The 23,890-nt window shown below is 35.8% G+C and overlaps 1 protein-coding gene across 2 annotated transcripts in view; it reads left to right on the top strand.

Annotated features, from left to right (window-relative positions):
- The window catches only part of KANSL1 (KAT8 regulatory NSL complex subunit 1), a 144,664-nt gene that overhangs the window by 85,760 nt on the left and 35,014 nt on the right, over positions 1-23,890 (top strand). For both annotated transcript variants that reach the window (XM_044672734.1, XM_044672735.1), the window contains exons 2-3: positions 7,132-7,273; positions 15,527-15,631. In XM_044672734.1, the coding sequence (XP_044528669.1) occupies positions 7,132-7,273; positions 15,527-15,631 (247 nt within the window). The remainder of the gene's footprint in view (positions 1-7,131; positions 7,274-15,526; positions 15,632-23,890) is intronic.

The raw sequence follows: 23,890 nt of genomic DNA, 5'->3' as shown, positions 1-23,890 counted from the left end.
AAAAGGGAAGCATTTAGTTATCATATCCAACAAATCCAATGTCACTTAAGAACTGGATTTTTGATATTGACTGTGAAACCATAGAATCACAGAATTTCAGAGGTGAGGGGATTACTAGAGCAGGAATGAAGTGGTTGGAAGGAAGAAACTAATTGCTCCTAGAAGTGGAAGAAAACTGACTATAATCTGACATGCATCCTTGATGTTAAGAAGAATGTATCACAAAGTTGAGAGAAAGGAAGGAGGGACCAAATATAAGGTCATCAATTTGGGTAGAAGATGGACAAATTGCTCAGAAAGAATTTACTCCAACTTACACACCTGAGGAAATCAAGCCTCTCAGAGTAGCGGTTTGATTCTAAATTCTCTGGCATAGGAGCCATTGCCCTTTTCACTAAAGATTAAAATATTCTGCCCTACTAAGATGAATTGTTCTTACTGATAGAGAATGGAAGCTCTTTGAGGTCAAGGAGTGTTTGACTTTTTTCTATCTCCATTGCCAAATGCAGTGTATTCTACACAACAGTATCTTAATAAATAGTAATTTAATTTTAGTCCTTTAAATCACTGTTGGCATTTGATCATCTTATCATCGTAGGCTATTCTTGTGGAAAAGATGAAAAGAGGTGGACTAGATGATAATATAATTAGATGGATTTGGAGCTAATTATAGCTAGGTCCAATTAATGCAAGTAATCATTCCCTTTGAGGTCACATTGAAATTTGCACTGCATATTTCCATTGATCTGAAACTATTAACCATATTTTAAAATAATTTTAACTTGAAATAATATGAATTTGAATTCATATGACCACAAATTGGGACATAGCTGTAGATGGATTCCACACACTGCTTCATTTTGAGTGGAAATCTCCAAGAGAGTCTACTTAGCTTATTAATGTTTGACACTTTTATCAGAACTTTAGTGAAAATATTTTTAGATGCTATATTCCTCCAATTTGCAGATGACAACAAAACTTGAATGAATAGATAACACTGGATAATTGGACCCACTAGGATCCAAAAGATCTTGATAGGCATCCTTGACATTGAAGAATCTAATCAGACAAAATTTAGCAGGGGGAAATGAAAGTCTTGTATGTGAATTCAAAATAATCAATTTTACTAGTGTAGGATTTGAGAAGCATGGCTAGATATCCATCATTCCAAAAAAGATATGGGGTTTTACTGGAATGTATGTATATGAGAGAGCAGTATGATGCCAAAGCCAGCAAAGCTTATATTAAATCTTGGGCTCCTGGAAGAGATAGGTTGTAGGGCTAAACAGGTAGGTTTCTTTCTCTACTTAGTCATACCACATCTGGAGTATGGTGTTCAGTTCTGGAGGCCATAGTTTCAGAAAGACAATAAGATGGAAAACACCTGTAGGAGAGAACATAGGTTTTACATATAAGGAACAGTTATAGTTATGTTTAAAGAATAGCAGATTTGGGGTGGGGGTGGGGTTAACAGTTAGTTTGGACATGATTGTTATTTTCAAGTACTTCAGGTATGGTGATAGGAGCAAAATCAGCTAAGATCTCTTTCATGTAGGCCATGCTAGTTTCTCCTTATAAAGTAATAAAACCTTCCCAGCGATTAAATTAGTGCAAGGCACTAAGACTTGAACTATTAAAGCAACTCTCTTCTTTCAACAAGTACAAAAGCCCAGCATTCAAGGAGTTCAGAGCTGAGGAGTTTAATAACATAATTTTGTTTAGGTGTGTCACCATGAAAAGTGAGGATGAGGGAAGCTGCACCTAAGCAGATTAATGCTATATGTGTCCTTGATGACTATTCTTTACATGTTAAACAAATTTCTTTATGTTCAATATTGGATGGACTATGAGTGAATCTTTTATTTCAATCTTACACCTGAATTACTTGACCTGCTTAAGTCAGACCTGCCCTAAAACATTGGGCTACATGATAAAATGTGCTTATTTAGTCTTAAATTGTAGGGCTAGGATTACTGGCTAGAATCTGCAAAGAGCCATATTTAGACTTGGTATCAAAACAAAACTTTTCTAACAATTAGAGTTGACTAAAGTTGATTGGGATGCATTAGGGGACAGCATTGATGAACTTTTTTGAGATTGCTTGCTCAAACTGCACTCCCATCCCCATTCCACACAGCAGAGGGAGGAAATGTTTGCATTTAGCTGCTGGGCAGAGGGAATGGGCATGTGAAAATTGTCTTCCACAAGGTGGAGAGGAGGAACGGAGAAGTCCTCTCTGTGCCACTGGATACATGCGCAACACCTTCCCCAACACAGCAGTAGGAACTCCTATTGGGGATTTTCCAACAGATACATAGATGTGTGCTTTGTGTCTATTTAGTATCAGACCTCATCTGAAATAGATTTAATAGTGGGAAATTTTTTTCAGGTACAGTTTGTACTAGATGACTCTCAAATCCTCTTATGTGTACTTGAAAGCCTGATTCTGAATTTTTGACTTGACATGCTTTGAAAATTTTTATGCTTTTAGATGTTGTATTCACAGATTTGTATCATGTTCAAATTTGACAAAATGGCCATTTATACCTTAATGTAATTGATAAAGATGTTCAACTGGACAGGCAGACCAAACAACTATTAATGATTATTTTGGGGGTTTGGTCATTCAACAGCTAAACACATTTAATTATACCAGTGATGGGCAAACTACGTCCTGCAGGCCAGATGCAGCCCCCTGAAATGTTTTGTCCGACTGCAGGACATTATTCCTAATGTGAGACTACAACGAGTAGGATACAATACAATGAAGCTTTGAAAGAGTTGCCTTAGAAACAGACTGACAGATGAGAGTTTCCTTTCCTTTGACCTTCTCTTTAAAAAGTTTGCCCATCACTGAATTACTATTGTCTAGCTTTCATTTCTCTAACTTGTCCACAAGAATTACCTAAGAAACTTTGTAAAATGTTAGGCTAAAATTAAAGTTTAAGTTACTGTTTATGGCATTACTGAAAAGATTAGGCAGATGTGACCTTATTATTGATGAAGTCATACTGATCTTTTGTGATCACCAGTTCATTTTCTAATTCTCCTACCCATCCTTTTAACAGTAGAGTCTGGAGTTTAGCCAGGAATCCATATTTTCTTATCTTCAGTGCTTTGGTTCTAATTCTCCAAAATCTTCCCCACTGTGGCTCACTTAACTCACATTTTTGAAGTTTTATCTATTCACTTGGCTTTAGTTCATCTAATTTGAACTTATCAAGTGCAATAAGGGGTGCTCTTTTTTGTTTCCTTACCCATTTTTGTTTGATCTTTAGCACTGTTTATTTTCTTTTGTGGAGGAAATAGAAGCAAAAATTAGAGTGGAACCTTCTCACAACATTCTCTTAGACCACTTTGTTCATTCCCTTCTCCCTCTCCCTTCTCTTACTATAGTTATTTTGTTTTTTTAATCCTCTTTCCTAGAGCCCTTAACCTACTCGGCTCCCCCTAACACCTTTCTCTAATCTACTCCCTTCCCTGAATTTTAACTGTGTAAATATTTTTATAGAATGTTACTGTGCTTTAATACTTTTATCTTCCTAATTATCTGTCCTAGCCTTGATTTTCTGCTTATGTCATTTTAAAATTCCTTTCATTAGCTATCCTTCATCTGGATTGTGTTCTGAGAATTTTTTTTTAAGCTTCATATCCTTGTGGGTGACTGTCTCTGAAGAAGTTTCATTCATGAGAGCCTATTTAACCCTTCTTGGAACTCTCTGAAATGAGTCAACTATTATTGCTAGGAAAAGAATATTAGACTATACTGATGAGCTGAGATTGCACTAAATTCCACTAGGGATATCTTAGTAATGTTGGAGTCATATAAGCATCTAGACATTGGAGAATTATTTGGAATAAGACATCACTATCTAGGAGCTCTATAACTAATTAGAAATCTTGTACTTATATCAAAAATCAATTTTGCTTTAGTTTTTGTTTTTCTCTTATTTAGAAAATTCAATTTTTAGTTAAAGATATAAAATATTACTGCAAAGAAAGAAGATAACATGAGTAGAAAATAGTTATTCAGTTGAGCTTGTAATAATGCAAATAGATAGAACACTGAAAAACGAATTGAAAACCAAAATCTGTGATGTAGGTCAGAGTATTTACCCACATCTTCTCTTAAGCTATTAACACAAAATATGGAATGGTTGTTTCCTTTACAAATTTCTGTCATTCCTTCTTAATAACTAGTTTCTCCTTACTGGTCTGAGAATCACATCCAGAATAAGATCTTTTAAAAATTTCTACACCTTTTGAAGGATAATGTTTTCCTCATGACAAATCTGGGAAATGAGTGGCTACTTTGTTTTTGGCATAGAGCTCCAAAAAGGGAGTTGAATGATTGGTGTTTCTCATTCTTTTGAATAGTCCTGCTTATTATTTCAATCAATCAGAAAATATTTATTAAGTGCCTGTTACTTACTAGGCACTGAGAACACCTCTAATTCTGATTCATCACCCACTCTAGCACAGGTGGTTATGGACCTCCCAGAATTAGAGGTGTTCTCACCTTTGTTGATTAAGTCTACTTAATCTAATTATCATAAGATACAAAAAATAGTAAAAGATAATCCCTGCCCACAAGGAGATTATAGTCAATAGGTGAGAGTATCTATCTATCTATCTGTCTGTCTGTCTGTCTGTCTGTCTGTCTATCTATCTCTAAAACAAGCTGTTATACAGGATAAATAGAAAATGATCAAAGGGAGGAGAAAGCTCTGGAATTAAGTGGGACTAGTGAAGACTTACTGTAGAAGGTGGGATTTTATTAGTTAGAACTTAAAGGAAGTCAGGGACGTCAGGAGTTGGAGCCAGGTATGTGGGAAAGCCAGAATAAAACCCTTAAGCTGAGAGATGGAGTGTCTTGTTGGCAGGAGGAGAGGGTATGTTATAACAGAGAATTTTGTATTTGCTTCTAGAAGCAGTGGGAAGCCACTGGGGTTTATTTAGTTGTAGGCTTATGTTTGAGGAGATTCACCTTAGTGATTATGGAGAAAGGAATTAAGAGTGGGAAGAGACTTGAGGCAGGGAGACCCACCAGTAGGCTATAGCAAGAATCCAAACTTTTGAAGTAATGAGGATCTGAACTAGAATGTTAGCAATGTCAGAGGAGAGAAGGGGATTGATTAGAGGGGGAAAAAATGATGTAAAGGTGAAATCAATAAGCCTTGGCAACTGGTTGGATATGGGAGGTGAAGAGGTGAGGAATCCAGGGTGACCCATAAATTTTGAGGGACTGGAAGGATAGTCCTGACTTCTAAGAGAAAAGGTGAAAGGGTTTTAGGGGAAAGATAATGAGTTCTATTTTGGACTTAATGAGTTTAAGATGTTTATTCAGTTTGATGTGTCTGAAAGGTTAGAGATCAGCAGTGGTTTGGGGGCAGAATAGGTAGATTTAAGATTTATCAGCATAGATATGGCAATTAAATCCATAGGAGCTGATGAGATCACCAAGTGATATAGTATGAAGGGAAAGAGAAGAGGCCTCAGAACAGCTAGAGTTAAAAGGTATGATCTTGAGGAGGAGTAGCAAAAGAAACAGAGAAGGAACAATTATATAGTTAAGGAGAGAATGATGTCCCCAGAACCTAGACAAAAGAGATTATCAAGAAGGAGAGAGTGATCAATTATGTTAAAGAAAAGGTAGATTGAGAAAGAATAATTGGATTTGGCAACTAAGAATTCCTTAGTAACTTTAGAGGAAGCAGTTTTTTGGTGTAATGTCAGAAGCCATTCATCTTTAAAGGTTTTATTCACCCTGGGATTTGGAGGGTGAGGACAAAATAGAATAAAATTTTTAAGCTGAACCTCAAGATAATATGGATCTTAAGATAAAGGCAAAATTGAAGCTTATGTAGATTTGAGGAAGGAGAAAAATCATGAAAATAATATTTAAGGAAATTGAAGTGTTGTGAAAGGAGATTTGGAGGTGGGGGACCTCTGCTTAATTCCTGGCTCAGTTGTCTACGGTCATAAAAGTAGCAATCACCCCATTTGTTTTTTGTGTGTTTTAGTTTTCACTTTGTAAAAGCAGAAGACCAGATATTTGTATGTATTTTAGAAAGGCTGATTGGAATTAAAGTTGTTGTGGTATGCATGTCATCATGAGATAAGTGTCTATGCATAGTAGCAATTGTGAAAATTAACATGAAAGTGGAAACTCAAGAGATTGCAAATTTGAATGTTTTTGGCTTTGAAAGAAATAAAGAGGTTGACCTAGGATAAGGAGAGACAATGTTGAATTTCTCAGAATGGAGTAGTTAAGTTTTCAATCTCAGAACCAATAATTTCCCTTTTAGAGGAAGGCCAGGCCATGAAGGGCCATTTTCCCCCTTTATTATTTACCATGTAAACAGTTCAAAAAAAATTTTTTTTAAAAGAAGGGTGCTCTTATTTCTACCCTCCTAACACTAAAAGAGAAGAAATTGGGTAATCATGGCTAAATTAAGATATAGAGTAAATTAGTTCATTTTAAATTCTGCTGTGATTATCCAACATTCTGTTTTTAGACACCATGTATAGTTATTTATCTAAATGAGAGACAGTTGTTACCATCTTCCTTTCAGTAAAGTTATGTATCTCTTTTGGGTGTGTTAAAGTGCATTTTTGGACACAAGTTTTTAAAAAATAGTATGAATGTCATAGTCAGGAAGACTAGAAATGTACCCATTTATTCACCTTTGTTAGAACAGTTTTTCAGACAAAGTATGAGGTGAGAGGGAAAATAAAGCCATTCTTTTAGGGGGCAGCTGGGTAGCTCAGTGGATTGAAAGCCAGGTTTAGAGGCGGGAAGTTCTAAGTTCAAATCTGGCCTCAGACACTTCCCAGCTGTATGACCTGGGCAAGTCACTTGACCCCCATTGCCTACCACTTTTCTGCCTTGGAGCCAATACACAATATTGACTCCAAGATGGAAGGTAAGGGTTTAAAAAAAGAAAAAGAAATGACTGAACAAGCTTTTGAACATTTGGAATATTTGTTAAAGAATTCAGCAGTACCTCATTTTTTAAAATCCTGGGCTTTTCCTGGGTCAGAAGCCAGTTTGTGAATAAATTTTTGGGAATTAAGCATTTTGATTCCGATGGCTATTGTTGCTGAATTTATTTATTTTCTTCTTTTTAGGAGACACCGATCAGAATGGAGATGGGCAGCAGACCGAGCAGCTATTGTCAGCCGCTGGAACTGGCTTCAGGCTCATGTCTCTGATTTGGAATATCGAATCCGGCAACAAACAGATATTTACAAACAGATCCGAGCTAATAAGGTAGGGATTAAATGTCTGGTGTTTTTCCTCCCTTTTAAGAACGTTTCTTTTTGACTTTTAAGTGGCTATTAACTATGTCAAGAAGACTGGTTAACATGATGTTCTGATGCAGCAGCTTCATTTGTTTAGTGTATTGCTCCTTGTATTGCACAAACACTGTTGGTTTAGACATTAATTTGGACATGTGTTTGGAACATTTTGTTCATCTAGGCTGACAAGAGGGATCACAATTATGCAAAGGGGCTACATAATTTAAGCCAATGATTATAACCTTCAGATAAGTCAAATGTTATGTGTTGTAACTTTGTCTCATATGGTAAGGAAATATTCTATGTGAGATATTTGGATCTTCATTATTCCACCTTTATATAATCCTATTTCATTGTTGGAAGTGCTCTCTTACTTCCTTTACAGTCTGGCAAAAATAATTTTAAGCCTACTAGTAATTAGAGAGTGGATTTTTACAAATTCACCTTTCTAGAGGGGATAGGCTGATAGGATTTTAAAAATCAATGTTATATTATTTATAGTTAGAATTATGTTGCTTTATATCATTGTTATACACAGTTGCAAAAAGTTTGCAGGCTTAAGAGACATGAACTGCTTTTTCTTTTAGGAAATAAGGCATAATTGTAAGTTGTACTACATGAATACAACATTACCTGTAGTTTTCCATTCTTGAAAACATTTGTTATAGTGTTTTATGTTCAGATTGAATTTGAGTTGTGCAGAGATAAGCATAGAAAAGCGTGAATGAGAGTTTATGTGCAAGCGTGCGTTCTCAGCTAGCTCTGTATTTGATTTCCATGATTAACATCTGTTTGTGATTGCTATGTCATTGGGGTCTCTTGCTTCTTTACCATTTTGTTTAATCATTAAGATTAATTTTAATCAGCAGTCTGTTAAATGTGAGCTTAGTGTTTTGTATAAAAGACAAAAGCACTCTTGGTTCCTATTTGATAGCATTCTCAATTATTTTAGTCAAAAGCTCAGAGAGAATTGTAAAATCTTGAGAAAGATAACATGAAATTATTCACTAAATTTAATTGGATTCAGTCTATATTTGATTCTTCTCTTAGTTAAAGCAAAAACTCAACTGTCTCACCTGTGACTTCTGAACCCTTTGCTGAAGTTTTTGAACAATGGAGTACAGGCATCCGTACATAGGTACTTCATTTCAAAATAGTTTATAGCTAAAACATTGTGGCCTCTTGTTATGATCATGTGAGCTTTCATTTCATTTCCAGAAACAGAACTTGAATTATAAGAGTTTATTTCTAAATAGTTCAAATATCAATTATTATCTATCAAATACTTATTTATGCAAAATACATTTATACTTGATCTGAAAGCACAAGATGATGAAATATGCACTGTCTTTTCTGCCTCCTTTCCCCTTACAATTCATATTATCATAATCTGAGTATCTTAATTTTTAAGTGTTTATGATTAGTAATCAACTGATAATTTCCAGATTAGTGAAAAAAGGATTCTCTTCATGATAGGAAGCAATTATAATGATCATTTGTCTCTTTTTCATTTTTTGTTCAATTAGATAATTTGTAAATCTCTAAAAATATCCCAAAGATTGGGAAACAACCCCAGTTCTATTTCTATTACTAGTTGTCTATATGATTCATTTCCAAATTTATTTCATTTCCTTGCACCTCAATTTTCACCTTCACTTCTCATTGTGAGAAAATGATTTCAGAATATTTTTTTTTATTGTAGCTGCATTTATCCTGGGAATCTCTAGAATGACATCTAGGAACTGGTTATTCTGGAATTGCTTTTGGCTTTGTTGACAATTCTGGTTTTGTTTATGTCTGAGCTCTTATGTATCAGAGTGCCAACAAGAAGACAGTATACTGGGAATATTACTGCCAGCTAATATGTTAACAAATGCTTCCTGTAATTGCATTCTTATACTTGTCATCTTTTATCCAAATGAAAGATTTTTTCAAAAAGTACTTTGTCATCAATTTCTGTACTGGTCCAGATGGGACTAAAATTTTAGGGTGTCAGTCATTAATTACTGAATTTAATACATGAAGGATTTTTATCAGATTTGTGGGCAGAATTTTCAATTTCATAATCTGTTATTAGATTAGGCAGGATTTGGCTTCTTTGTGAGGTGGATTGAATTTGGACTTATTTCACTAGCTGAATCTAAATATCATGGTTGATTATAGCGCTGTTGCTTTTCCCCCTAATATTAAAAATACATTTTAAAGCATTCATTTAGTAGGAAATAATTTATGTTGAAACAATAGCAGCACTTAAAGACTGTCTACCTGTCTGTATTTCAGTGTCTTTATTGCCTTTCATTTGAATAAGGTTAGTTTTCCAACATCTTTGAGATGCCCTTTTTCCAACACTGATATATATTTTATCTTTGGGGAACATATCCTTTGCACAAAAACTATAGTTTTAATGGTTGCCATGGGCAGGTGCAATTGGTGTTTTAAAAAACATCAAAAATATTACTGTGCTTTGGAAGGAAACAAATTTTAGTTCCCTTATTCCTCTCCCTCTCCCCCCCCCCCCACTCTATAAATCATGTTTAGTATCATGCTGAGGGTATGGGGGTGGGGGGAATTGTATTGAAGATTCAAAAGGCATTATGAGAATTAGTTTAGTGCTGACGTCTCCTCAGATAAACAAATGTCAGTACAAAATGGGTATATTTTTCGATCCTTGATCCTCTCCATTTAATCAACTATATCCTGAAATTAACAATGTAAGTGGCTGAGGAGAGAAATGGGTGGGGGAGCAAGGAGTTATTAGGTTAGTCTTTACAAAAGGACAAATGACTTGGGGCAACAAATCACAAAACACCTCAGTTGTATAGAAACTAGTATAAAGAATGTGACCTTCCATCTTTAATGAAACTTATTTGTGGTAGTCAATGTCCTTGATTATCATATCATATCATATATCATATTGATATATTTGGTGATTGTTGATCTCAAGGTGCAACCTGAAGAGGAGTATGGAATTGTGTAATGTTTCCTTTCTTTTGAGAAGGAAAGTCAAAAGTAATTGTTATTTCTACCTCTGACAATTTTATTACCTTATTAGAAGTTACTAAGTTGAAGTACTCTACTTATCAACAAGAGTATTATAGATTTAGAACAAAAAGAGACCTTAGAAGCTTTCTAGTCCTCTCTTTTACATATTAATCTTTTAAGAGATTTTAAAATTTATTCTTCTCCCCTTCTGTGCTATCTTTCTCTCCCACCTTTCCTTGAAGCCTGAAGTGGGGGTGGGGGTGGGGAGGATGCTGACCATTCCAGGTCTTCGCTCGGCAAGAAATTCAAGTTCATTCTGGTTACTTTTGAACCATTCTACCTCAGGTTATTCTTTAGGCTTGATTTGTAAAAAGGCTTTTCTCATAGCTTCTGGCATATATAGAGGCACTATCATGGTGTGTTCTCTTATATTAAAAAATTAGAGGTGATTTTGTTTTTAATAAAATTTCATATTCTTGTGCCCTTTTCCTTCAGGGACTGAATTTATTATTTGGCTTTGATTGGTTACCTTTTCCTTTGGATTTTGGTCTTCTGAGATTTTACTGAAGTAAAGGAGATTTCTGAATTCCTCTGGGCACTATAATAACTTGAGAAAGTTGGTACATGGACCAGAGGAAATCTAAATCCCTTACCATTCATGTTTCCACTGGTCTTTTTATTTTGTTCCTCCAGCACTGTGACACTGGCAGTTCTGGAATATCATGGAGTATGCCAGTGTACCTATTAAATACCATTAGTCCAAGGCTGCTTAGCTGGGAGTTGGGGTGGGGACGAGGGTGTTGTAGTTATAGCTATAGCTCTATTATTAGAGGTCTATTAAGTGGCCTTAGCTTGCTGTGATCCTCGGGTCACTAAATTCTTTTGCCATAAGACTGTGCTCAGAGGGATTCCCCTCTCCCCCCCATTTGGTTTCTATTATTTTTTATACTAGGCTTTAGATTGTGTAGTGCTAAATTTAATTTAAAGCAAAAAGTTGGCTGACAGTTCATTGTAAACAAGTGTTAGCATCTCTTTGAATATTAGGCATTTAGATGCATCTCCTAAAATCATTGTGGTAGTGGGAAGAGGACTGGAGTAGAAGAAGCCCAGAGGCCTGAGTTCTAGACCTTGTTCTGCCACTAACTAGCTTGAACTTAGTTTCCTTAGACATTGTAGAGGCGATTTTTAATGTCTTACTTCAGTCCTTAAATTTTATCATTTTTTCCTCAGGAGTGGGGTTGGAGGGTTTAAGCTTTAGTAATCGTGAAGTATTTATGAGATCGATTAACATTTTTAAAAAATCTTTAATTCTCAGCTGTTGAAAGCAAGTGACTCTTCCATGCTTCTTTTCCCTTTTCCTTTCCATTTACTTGAAACTCCCTTGGAGAAATGGCTTGATAGACAACTCCATTAAAAAAATATTTTGGATTCTGGTTGATAGTATTAATGCCTCTCAACATTTGGATGCTACCTGTTTGCAAGTGCTTTAACAGTGAGCATAATGAAGTCAAGGGAACAAGCATTTATTAAGCACCTATTACATGAGAGAACAGATGGTAGAGCTGAGTATATTAAGTACTTATCACGCACTGTGAGCTCTGGGAATAAAAAAGGATTTTGCAGCACTGCTGGGGTGCGTGCACACCCCCCCCCCCCCCCACCCGGGACCATTCTCAAGAAGCTCACATTCTAATGTATATGTGGAATATGGGGTACAACACGCAGAAAAACTATGTACAAATTATACATAGGAAAAATTAGAGAGAACAAAAGGAAAAACACTGTCATTAAAGGAGTATTGGGAATAAAGGCTTCTGAGGTTAGGAAATAGAGAAGAAGGTAAGAATTCCAGGCATGAGGGACAATTGATAAAAGCACTTGGAATAGGGAGATAAAGTGTCTTGTGTAAGCAACAACAAAAAGTTGAGTGTAAGAAGACTAAAAAGGTAGGAAGAGGCCAATGTAAAGAACTTTAAAATAAAACCTGTAAATTTTATACTTAATTCTGAAGATAATAGGGAGCCGCTAGAGTTTTGGAGGTTAGAAAAGAAAGCTATTGCAGTGGTCCTAGTGTGAGATGATAGTTAGGGTCGTGGTAATGTCAGAGGAGACAAAGGAGTATAGAGAAGATATATCGATATAAAGGTAGAATTTATAGAACTTTGTAACTAAATATGAATATAGGGGATGAAAGAATGAGGATTTGAGGATATCTAAAAGTTGTGAGCCTAGGATGACTGGGAAGGTAGGAATATTATCCTCCATGGTACTATAAAGATTAGAAAGAGAATCAAATCTGGCCTCAGATGCCTCCTTTGCAACTCTGGGCAAACTGCCTTAACCCTGAATAAATACTTAGCTATTACTGCTCTTCTGCTTTAGAATTGATACATACATCAATCCTTAGATATGGTGTTTTTTTGTTTTTTGTTTTTAATTTTAAGGAAAAAGAGTGGTGGTACTTGCTGGGAGAGATAATAAGTTCAGTTAGGGATAGGTTGAGTTTAAGATGTGTACTAGGCATTCAGCTTGAGATGGCCAAAAGTATATGTGGCCAAGTTGTATGTGAGTTTAGGCTGGATAAATAAATCTGTATAGAGATAATAATTGAATCTATGGGAACTGATAAGATCACCAAATGAATTAGTATAGAGCAAGAAGAGAAGTTGTTTCAGGATATCCCTGGGAGACAACCATAGTTTGTAAGTGTGAACTCTAGGTTGAAGATTCAGCTATAAAGAAACTGAGAAGGAACAATCAGCCAGCCAAGGAGAAAGGAAACTACAGTCATATTGATAATGCTTGAGCAACTACTTGTTCCAAGACACTAAACACTGAATGAAAGATGACCCTATCTTCTCTTAGGATGGTAATTTAAATGTCAAGTAAAAATGTAGTACAAAAAGATTACAAGAAAGGTTGTATAACATAGCTAAAAACTCCTTGTCTTGTTGAAGACATAAGATTTAACCATACACAGTGAGTAAAGGTAGAAAATACATGAGACATTATATGGTCAAATACCACAAAATACATGGGGGCCAGAAAGTAAGCAATATGGGCTAGGCTATCTGGAGGCACTTTATAAAAGAAAACTTCAAGAAAGGCTTTAAAGAATGAGAAAAGGCTGGATAGGTTGATATAGAAAATGGTTTTGGATGGTGGTGAATGTGGAAAGTCTGAAGGAGTAAAGAGAGGTTAGCATGGCACATATATAGGAAGTGGTTAAAAGACCTTTATGACTATAAATGAGAATACTTTGGGGAAATAGTTGTTAATAAAATTGGATAAATAAGGGAGAGCCACATTATTTGTGGGTAGGGAGGTTTAAATGGCGAGGTAAGAAATTTGGACTAAAAACTGAGCAATGTGGAACTATTCTAGGTTCTTGAGAAAGATGATAGTGTTTTAGGGGAAATAATCCAACATTAAATTTTTTAATAATTCCTGTTACTCTGGAAGGTGATCACCTTTACTTGTAACATGATTTTATATGCAAATAAAAAGATTTTTTTTTCTTGGTCTATCACATTTTGAGAATCAGTCCCCACAAACAGAAGAAATTCAATTTTGAACTATAGAGTAAATGTTTCTGGCCTTGTTCCTGTTCTTTTACTTTTGTTCTAAGCTCAGTTTTCTGAATGGGCATTTTATATAACAGTGTATATAACAATATCCCAAAGGGGACAACTACATTGCCTCTAAGGAGCAAAGTTGTCACTTTTTTGTTTTTCTAAATAATCTTGCATTTTCTTTTCTTTTCTTTTTTTTTTTCTTCATCCTTTCATCCCATCTCCAATCTAAAGTATTTCATAAGACTGTAAGGGATTTTAGAAATCATCTAACCTTCCTCATTGAATACACCAAAAAATAGACCATAGAGACCCGAATGATCTGAGGTCATATAACTAGTTAGTGGCATAGACAAGGCTAAAATCCAGATTTCTTGACTCCCAGTCCAGTGTTTTTTTTTTTTTTTCCACTATGCCATGATTTGTAATCTCTCTTTGATTCTTCCAGCCATCTCCTCTGCTCTGAACTGTCCCTGCTCTTGCATTTCATTAAGTTGGACCCATCTAGGAAGTAAGTTTCTCCACTGTTTCTTGATGTTCTCTGCTTTCCAATTTTATGTTTGACCTTAAGAGGGCGTCCAAAACCTTAAATTATATTGAATCGATTCAAGAGTTTGAAAATAAATTGTGATCATTGGGGACATAGTTTGAAGGCCCTTTGAGTTGTGAAGGAAGGTGGAGCAATTTAGTCTGTGATGTACATCTCAGTTGCTATCTGGATAAGTTAAACAAAACTATGTATATATTAGAACTCTAATAAGCCAATCCTATCTTGTTTTCCTGAGGCCCTGGTAAAACTATCTTTGTTTAAATTGTTATGAAGTTTTGTGTCTGCTAAATTCACCTCTACTTTTCCTGCCAAAATCGACTTGTGGCTATGTAGAGGAGCTGAGCTGTGTGATGTTTTAAAATTTTTTCATGAACTCTGTCTACTGGAAGATATAAGCTATTAATCTGGATTGGGTGCTTTGCTTTTGTCCTTCTTTGTGCTTAGGAATAAATACTAGTTTGGAAAACTTAAAAGCATTTTTTTTTTATTGTGGTATTGCTGGTTTGTGTATATGTTGCAGAGACCATTCTAGTTCTGTTTCACCCAAATGCTTTTGTTGCTCAGAAAACAATTGACTGAGAAGACCATCTGTAGCTGTAGTACTAAAAATATGTGACTTTGGTAATTATCCATATCACCCATTAATTTAAAGATTCATAGGATTTTTGTGTACTCAGATTAGAAAATATTGGAGTGTAATATAATCGATACTAAATTGTAGAGTCTTTGTACCTTTGGCCTCAGGGCTGTGGTGTGATAATTACAGAGGGCAAAGAGAGCTATCTTTTCATGTAAAGGACTGGAAGTTTGGAACTAGATATAGAACCTTAGTAGCTGAACATGGTTGCTAGTAGACTTCTTGTTTAAATGGTTTTTGTGAGGGGTGGGTGGGTGAACAACTTTTTGTGGGTATGATGAGTTTCTAGAGTGAAGCATAAGGAAAAACTCTTAGGATCATTATTCACTTGGAGATTAACTATTGGTAAAAATCTGTAACTATAGTATTGACTCTGAATCTCAATCTCTCTCTCTCTCTCTCTCTCTCTCTCTCTCTCTCTCTCTCTCTCTCTCTCTCTCTCTCTCTCTCTCTCTCTTCTTTCTTTCTCTTTCTCTCCTACAGGGGTTGATAGTTCTTGGTGAGGCATCTCCCACGGAGCACACAACAGTAGACTCATCCCTTCCCTTAAATACTGAGGTGAAGGCTGAACATGGGACTGACAGACTGGTAAGTACACAAGGGTGAGGGGAAATGGGGATTGTTTGGGAAGAAATTAATGGTACTTCATAGACCTGGTATATTCTCCGTTTGTTTAGTTGTGTCCATCTCTACATGACCCCCATGGACTTCTTTCTATAAAGCCAAAGGGTTTTCTTGCCAAAATACTGAGTAAATTGCTATTCCTTCTCCACTTGTCCCCATTTTGCAGATGAGGAACTGAGGCAAATAGGTGTTAAGGGACTTACATCTTCCTGAATCCAGGCTCGATGCCCTATCCATTGTACCACCTAACTGCACCATATTTTCTGTAACTAAGAACTTTATGCTGACCAGAGAGGGGTAAGAGATCCATTTGAGTGCTTTGTCACTAAAAAGTATAAGTCCTTGAACTTAGGCAGTTCAAAGTAACATGTGATATGGTCACATGATTTCTGGATGTTGGTATAATTCCAAGGGGACATGTCCAGAGCAAGAAATTAGAATACCTCAGTCAAACATGGGGATTGTTTGAGGTTCCCCCCCCCTTTATCCTAGGATGTAGTTCACAGAAACAGAGAGGTAAGAGTTGGAAGACACCTCAGAGTCCATCTAATCCCACCCATAAATGAACAAGAATCATTTTTACAGAGTATCCAATGAGTAGTCTGTTGGGCCTTCTGACCATTGCTTAAGGATTTATATTAAGGTAGAACTTATGATCTCCTGAAAAAATCAATATTTAAAGTTAGGACATTTTCCTTAAATTTCCCCTAAATTCACTTTTTTGCATGCATTTTCTTCTGATTGAAGAACAAAATCTAATCTCTCTTCTTCGTGACTATCCTTAAAATACTGAAGTAAGAAGTTGCATCCTTGTGTTGTCAGTTTCTTGATTCAATGTTCACAATCCTCCAACCACTCATCAGCTGGACTAATCCTTAGGCTCTTCAACATCCTAATTCCTTCTTTTTGTTCTACCTTTTCACTAATGGATCCATCAAGTAATATCAAGTCTGGTGTTCTCTCCAGAGATCTAGATTGCTTTCCAAACATGCCTGCTCATTCTATATGATTTGTCCATATGGTTTCAAAAAGTTTGCTGGGAGGAAAAGGAGGGTGTGAAGAATTCTGGCCATCCACTTTTAACTTGTTAAATTGCCAGTCAGTTTTATTTACATCCCACCCCAACACTTACCCACCCAGAGTTCCTTAATGATAGCCTCTGTTTGTAGTTTCTTATCGGTTACATACTTCCAAGTCTTTATATGCCTTTCCAATTTTTTCATTGGACTTTCCAAAAAATGTTACTCTTAGAACTCTACAATGGAGTCATTATGTCTTGGGTTCTCTGATTCTCTCTGTAGCCTAAGGTTTTATCTTTTTAAAACTGATGTCATTGTCATATGTAATGGCCCAATGAAGAAACTCCATTTACCAATGCAAGGCTGTTCCTTCTCTGAAACTTAATGATTTTAGGGAGATTCCTAGAGCTGTAACTTTAAGATGAACTACTGCATAGTTAGCAATACCTTTCCATGTGATATTGTGAATGAGGTTTTATTTAACCCACGTATAAAACTTGATATTTATCCCTACTATTTCATCTTGACTTAACATTTTAGCTTGTCAGAATTATTTTGGATTCCAGCTTTGACATTTATTGTTCCAGTTTTGTATTGTCTTCAAATTATGCCAGCTCTGTCTTTAAGTCACTAATAAATGATAAATATCACAGGGTCAAGCACAGATCTTTGGAGAACGCTTTCTAACTTGGCATATAACCCATTAATGATTTTCCTTATAAATAGCTAGCCATTTGGTTTGCCAGTCAACTAATATAATATAGCCCACTTTTCCCCATCTTCTGCATGTGAATATCATGAGATTTTTGTTTAATATTTTTGCTAATATTTTATAAACTTTTTAAAGCATTTCTCTTATTTTTTAGCCTAGAAGCCCTGACAAAAGAAGTGTTCATGAAATCTAGAACTAGGCGGGACACTTTAGAGGTCGTATAGTTCAAACCTTTTATTTTATAGCTGAGGAAATGATGAAATATTCACTAACTAGTCTTTAATGATCTAGAATTTCTGAACCAGTTAAATTTAACAACTTTGTAGTTTGCAGATTCCATTCTGGTCTTCCTTTTAGAAATCATGTTGTACCTCTTATTTCCTACTATTTTTCAAAGTTGACTGACAGTGTCTGAGTAGTAGCATTTGCCTGTTGTTTCTCCCTTTCTTCCTTTTTGTTTTTTGTTTTTAACAAGTGTTTATTGCTAATAAACCCCAGTACATTTATAATAAATGCCAATTTGAATTAACATACAGTTAACATGTCATACAATGTTGCAGCAATAAAATGATGTCTATACCTTTGTACCTCTTGCTGAAACTGCTATTTGCAAATTATTTTCCAGTATTTCAAGCTATTCAGGGTTTTTCCCAAGGCTGCCCTGGCATAACAATACTCCTTCCCCAAAAGCCTATGCATGGCTTTGGGTGAATAAATAGATTCTGTTAGAGCTCTAAGGAAGCATAGGCTGGTTATGAGAAGAATGAGTTAATCATTAACTATATTGTCTGTCATCTGGTCCATACATAAAACCAGTTCAAGTGGCCTGGCTTTCTCAGAATTTAATGTTTCTAAGAGGCCAGTGATCTGAAGGCCAAGGGAATTTTTGGATTCTTGGACTGGGGAATGGAACACTGCAGACTACTTTCTCATTCATAACTCAACATGGTGGGAGTTTTCCTTCTTGCAAATTTTATCTCATGTGATTTGCTAAGAATTGTATAGTCCTTTTTCTTCTCCTCTCCATTCCCAAGACAAAAGACAAGCTCATTCCAAAAATTGAGCTACTAGCAATAATCTTGGCCTAGGATGGCCTGTCAATCAATGTTCTGGTTCTCGAATCCACCAATAATAATCTTAGTTCACACCTGAACTCTCATCATTCCTGACATTCTCTGCATCCTCAATGACCATGAAGTCCAGAGAAGTAATTGTAAACTTCCCTTGCTTTGTCATCCTAATCTTCCCTCCTTCCCCTGCTTTCTTTCCCTTTACTTTCTTTCTTAGTAACAACTATAAGACAGAAGGGCAAGGACTAGGCAAACAAAGATAAATGATTTGCCCAAGGACATACAACTAGGGAGTGTCTGAGGACAAATTTGCACCTATGTCTGGGCCATCTAGTTGCCCCTTTGCCTGTTCTTTCAATACTATCGGCCTGAGGAGTTGGACTTATGAAGGACTCCTTAGTTGTTCTTACCATCTCCTTAATTTTTTTCAGTTCAAATTACCTACTAGCCATTTTTTCCTCTTTCAATCCAATGATTATTCTATTTGATAGGAAAAAAACAGAAACAAAAGAGCTGAACATATATGCCTTCTTTCTGTCATAAGTTAACTCCATTCACCTTAAGTCCATATTGACAAACTTGTGGCAGGCATGCCAGAAGGCGCTGCTTCTTTCCTCCTCTCCACATGCACCTGAGGACATTTTTCATATCACCACCCCTCTGCCCAGCAGCCCAGTGGGAGTGCTTCCTTCCTTCCCTATCTGGGGTAAGGGGAGTGGTTCACATGCAGTGTAAGGATTACAGTTTGGGCACTCTGTCTCTAAAAGGTTCACCATTACTGCCATAAGTGGTGGTGATCCTGTGTCTTCCTCCTTTCCCTTCAGCATAGTTTAAAAAAAAAACACAACTGTTATCTTTCACTGACTAACCACAGCTATCGTAAATTTTTAATTTTCTCAACATTGTTCTTATAAAATTGTGCTTTTATTTTTACATTCTATTGTTTCCTATTCTTTTATCTTCTGTACATTTTTTTTTCTTAACCTTTAACTTCTGTGTATTGGCTTATAGGTGGAAGAGTGATAAGGGTGGGTAATGGGGGTCAAGTGACTTGCCCAGGGTCACACAGCTGAGAAGTGTCTGAGCCTGGATTTGAACCTAGGACCTCCCATCTCTAGGCCTGACTTGCAATCCACTGAGTTACCCAGCTGCCCTTCTGTACATGTTTTTAAAAAATACTTCAGTTAATTAATACCTCATACATTTACATTGGTCATTTGTGGGTTCACTTTTCCTCATAATTATTTCTGTGTCTTAAGAATTTAATTCTTGAACATTTCTCATCACTTCTTGGCTGACTTACCCTATAGAATTTTAGTTGGTAGGCTCCTATTTTCCTCTGAACTCTGATATATACTCTCTCCAAATCTATTATTCACGTAAGACTTGGCCTGGTTTTCCTCTCCTCTGTCACAAATTAAAGGTAGAATGGTCACTTCTCCTTAAGATTCCTTTCATTTATGCATTTAGCAAGCATCTCTTCCTTGTTGATAAGAATCAGATTTTGTTGAGAGAAGTTCTCCTTATTCGTGCCTCTATACTTTAGAGGATGGGTTTATTACTAGGACAAATCAAGAAATTATTGGTTGCAGGGGGCAGCTGGGTAGCTCAGTGGAGTGAGAGTCAGGCCTAGAGACAGGAGGTCCTAGGTTCAAACCTGGCCTCAGCCACTTCCCAGCTGTGTGACCCTGGGCAGGTCACTTGACCCCCATTGCCCACCCTTACCACTCTTCCACCTATGAGACAATATACCGAAGTTAAGGGTCTTAAAAAAAAAAAAAAAGAAAGAAAGAAATTATTGGTTGCCCTGTTATTGGCAAAAAAAAAAAAAAAGTTTGTAGCAGATACCTTGATAATTGAAATCCTTTTTTATTACCATGCTTCTTTACAATGCATATGATGATCAGTTTCCTAAACTCAACTATTTTTTCTTTCTGTCCAGGTAGTATCAAACCAATATCAGTATTGTTTCTATTCTATCTCCATGGATTCTCCCTGTTCCCCAATGCTGGTCATGCCATTACACACACACACACACACACACACACACACACACACACACACACACACACACACCATCCCCCAATGCATTTGTGTGTGTTCATGTTTATATATCATCCAATCCAGTGTCATTAATAGATAATCTACTTCCCCCACACCATTCCATTACTTTGGTATATAGTATACCCATCCAGAGATATATTTCTGACATGACAAATTTTAGTGATACCTTTCTATATTACCTTTAATCTCTTTCCTTGCCTCTCATCCTGTACCCCACTGTATGCTTATTAGACATTTCCCACTGGGTGATCTTTAATTGTCTTAAGTTCACCATGCCCCAAATAAATCCATCTCTTTCTCTGTCCACCTCTTTGTTGTGAATGCTGTGGGTGGTGAGAAATGGCCCTGGTCCTGCATTGAACAGATGCACAGCTGTCATGGCTCTTGTGTGCCTGTGGGGGGGCCTCCCTCTCCCCCCATATCAAAATCATCTTTCCAGTGACTTCTAGTTTTATTTGGACAATTTCAGGCATGTAGTATGTAATTAATAGTTGCTTGTTATGGAGCAGCTAGGTAGCTCAGTGGATAGAGTGCCAGGTTTGGAGTTGGGAGGACTTGGATTCAAATTTGGCCTCACATTTCCTAGCCGTATGACCCTCAAGTCACTTAGTCCTTCTTGTTCTTCTTAAAAGTGATACTAAGGTAAGGGTTTAAAAAATGCTTGTTACCCATATTGTATACTTTAAGTATGAATAGCTGATATCTTCCTTTCTTCGATTGTGTCTTGTGAATTTCTGATTATTTCTATAGTTCTTTCCCTTGCATAATTTCTATATTAGCTAGTTGGATGATTTTATACATGAAAATTTCTCCTTTCCCTTTACTTTTTGAAATCTTTTAATTAGATTTGTAAGAGTTTCAGGCCAGAGAGTTTAAATCAGTTTTATTGTGCAATACTCCATCTCTGGTTAGGAGCTAATTATATCAAAAATTTCTGCAATATTCTAGAAATCTTGGATACTGTTCTCAGACTCCATCTTCTTAACTGATCATCCTCATATCTGCTCTTTTTCCAAGAATCTTTGCTTTTAATTAGAAAAATTAAATCACCATGTATATCCTATTTAGTGTCTTATACTCTATATAAATCATTAAAATCAGAAAATTTTTCTCTTCATGTAGTACTTTTTAGATTTTTGTGAGGGTAATATTTTTTGCCCACTAAAGTCACCAGGGGTGAGTAGTAGTAATCTCATCTGCAAAATCTTTGGCATATTCTATCACGTCTTAGAAATAAAATCCAAGAATATAGCTAAACCCTATGGATTGATTATTTTGATAATAGTGTGAATTTATTTAAAATATGCTACATAATTATTTTAGTGGCTTTCCCTGGTTTTTTAAATGAAAACATGGCATTTTCTCTTTCTTACATATTTTAATTACAACTTTATCGTAGTTGATGGAATTCTGTGTTGTTGTACTTTAAGTATTGATCCCTTGTTATGAAATAATTTGCTTAGGTCTTTCTAAGGAAAAGGAAATCAATTCTATTTTTTAGGATATGCTGTCAGATGTAATATGTTGCTTTTTCCCCCAAAACCAAACTGAAAGAACAAATAGGATTGTTAAAAAGAACCAAATAGCCATAATATTGAGGAAATAAGATGCCTGAGGGATTTAGGTTTCTGGTGACCTGATTATCATTTTCTTTTGCTGGTTAAGCTTAGGAGTAATTCATCATTTGCTAAAGAGAGATGTGGGAGTATAAGAGATGCCTAGACTCAAGGGAACCATATCTCTTTCTTTTCTATTTGACTTGTCAGTGAAATGACTACTTCTTCCTGCTTTGCTTGGGCAATTTTAAGAGACTTTTTCTGTGCATCAGTTACATTGCAAAGCTACTGGGATTTATTTAACCTGTGGGCATGTTCTAGTAGCTTTTATCTCATTCATTATTAGGTATTAAAAATAGCTTGATTCTTATATTGTTTATTTGTCCATCTTTTAAAGTAGTAAATATTTCTTGTAAATTTTTTGTATTTGTTATTTTAGTGACTGAGCATTCTCTTAGTTTGCTTAGTTGGTTCCCATGGTTGAAGAGATTGGCTGTGGGTGGTGGTAGTGGGGGAATAAGCAACATGCTTAATTAATTGCTTCCTAGGTCCTCTCTTGAAATCTGATTGGATTCCATGCCACAATAGTCAGTCTGATCTAAAAATAGCTAAAGAGATTTTGGCGTATGTATGAATAATGTAGTAAATGAATTTTTAAACTTGGTCTTATTGGGGAGGTATACACAGGGAATAGGCTTGCTTTTATCTCCTTTAAAGAATATTGAATGGCTTTTGGTTCAAATCAGTATATTTCATTCATGAAGTTCCTTTTTTTGTTTGTTTTCATTTATTTATTTGTTCGTTTGTTCATTCATTTTTTTATTACAGAGAAATTTTATCTGTATGCCAACTTTGGAATGAACTATGTCTCTGTCATTATATCTAGTACTGTGTGATTTTAAGTAAATTGAAAAGATAGCTTTGTAAATATATAATTGAAGTCTAGTGTGGTATATAGATCCTATTAAATGAAATCTTTCTCAGGAGAATTGGTGCATTTTGTGCTAGAACCTCCCCCCCCCCTTTTTTTTTTCCATCTGACATACTAATGTATCTTAACCAATTTTTCCATCTGACATACTAATATTTTCATATGAGTTTTGTGTCTCATCATTTTTTTGGAAATGGGAAATGTTCAGCAACACTAACAACATATTACCTGAGTTTGACTTTATATGGAGTTTCTACCTTCTACCACCCACCAGTCTATAAGTTAAACTGCTGTCTTTGGGAATTATGAGTCATAGGCATATGGACAGAATAATATGAAATTAATGGAATCAATTTTGAAATGGGTATATTTGTTTATTTAGATTATATGTTGAAGATTTCTGTGATCGTTTCTTTATATGTATCTATATGTCTATGTATCTTTGGATAGGTGGGGAAGGAAGAAGAGAAGGAAATAAACATTTATATATAACACCAAGTTTTAGGCACTGCTAAGGGTGTTTCACAAATATCTCATTTGATCCTTACAACAATCCTGTGAGATAGATGCTGTTATTATCTCCATGTCAAAATTGAGGAAATAGAGGCATAGAAGTTAAGTGCCGGGTCACACAGCTAGTTAAGTATACAAGGTCATATTTGAATTCAGGTCTTATTAACTCTAGATCTAACAGTCTGTCCATGATGCCACGGAGTAGGTATAGATTTGTATATTCTCTCACTGGTTTTTATTTTCAGGTTGACACTTCCTTTGTTTTTCAGGATTATTCAAGATTTTCTAGCATAGTTTATGGTTTTCAATTTAAGGATAGTTTAAGGGGTGTTTTTCTTTGGAAAAGGTAGCAGCATAT

The sequence above is a fragment of the Gracilinanus agilis genome, chromosome 4 (assembly GCF_016433145.1).
Source record: "Gracilinanus agilis isolate LMUSP501 chromosome 4, AgileGrace, whole genome shotgun sequence".
Lineage (NCBI taxonomy): Eukaryota > Metazoa > Chordata > Mammalia > Didelphimorphia > Didelphidae > Gracilinanus > Gracilinanus agilis.
Note: the sequence above shows the minus strand (reverse complement) of the source record. Positions and strands in the feature narration are given on the sequence as shown.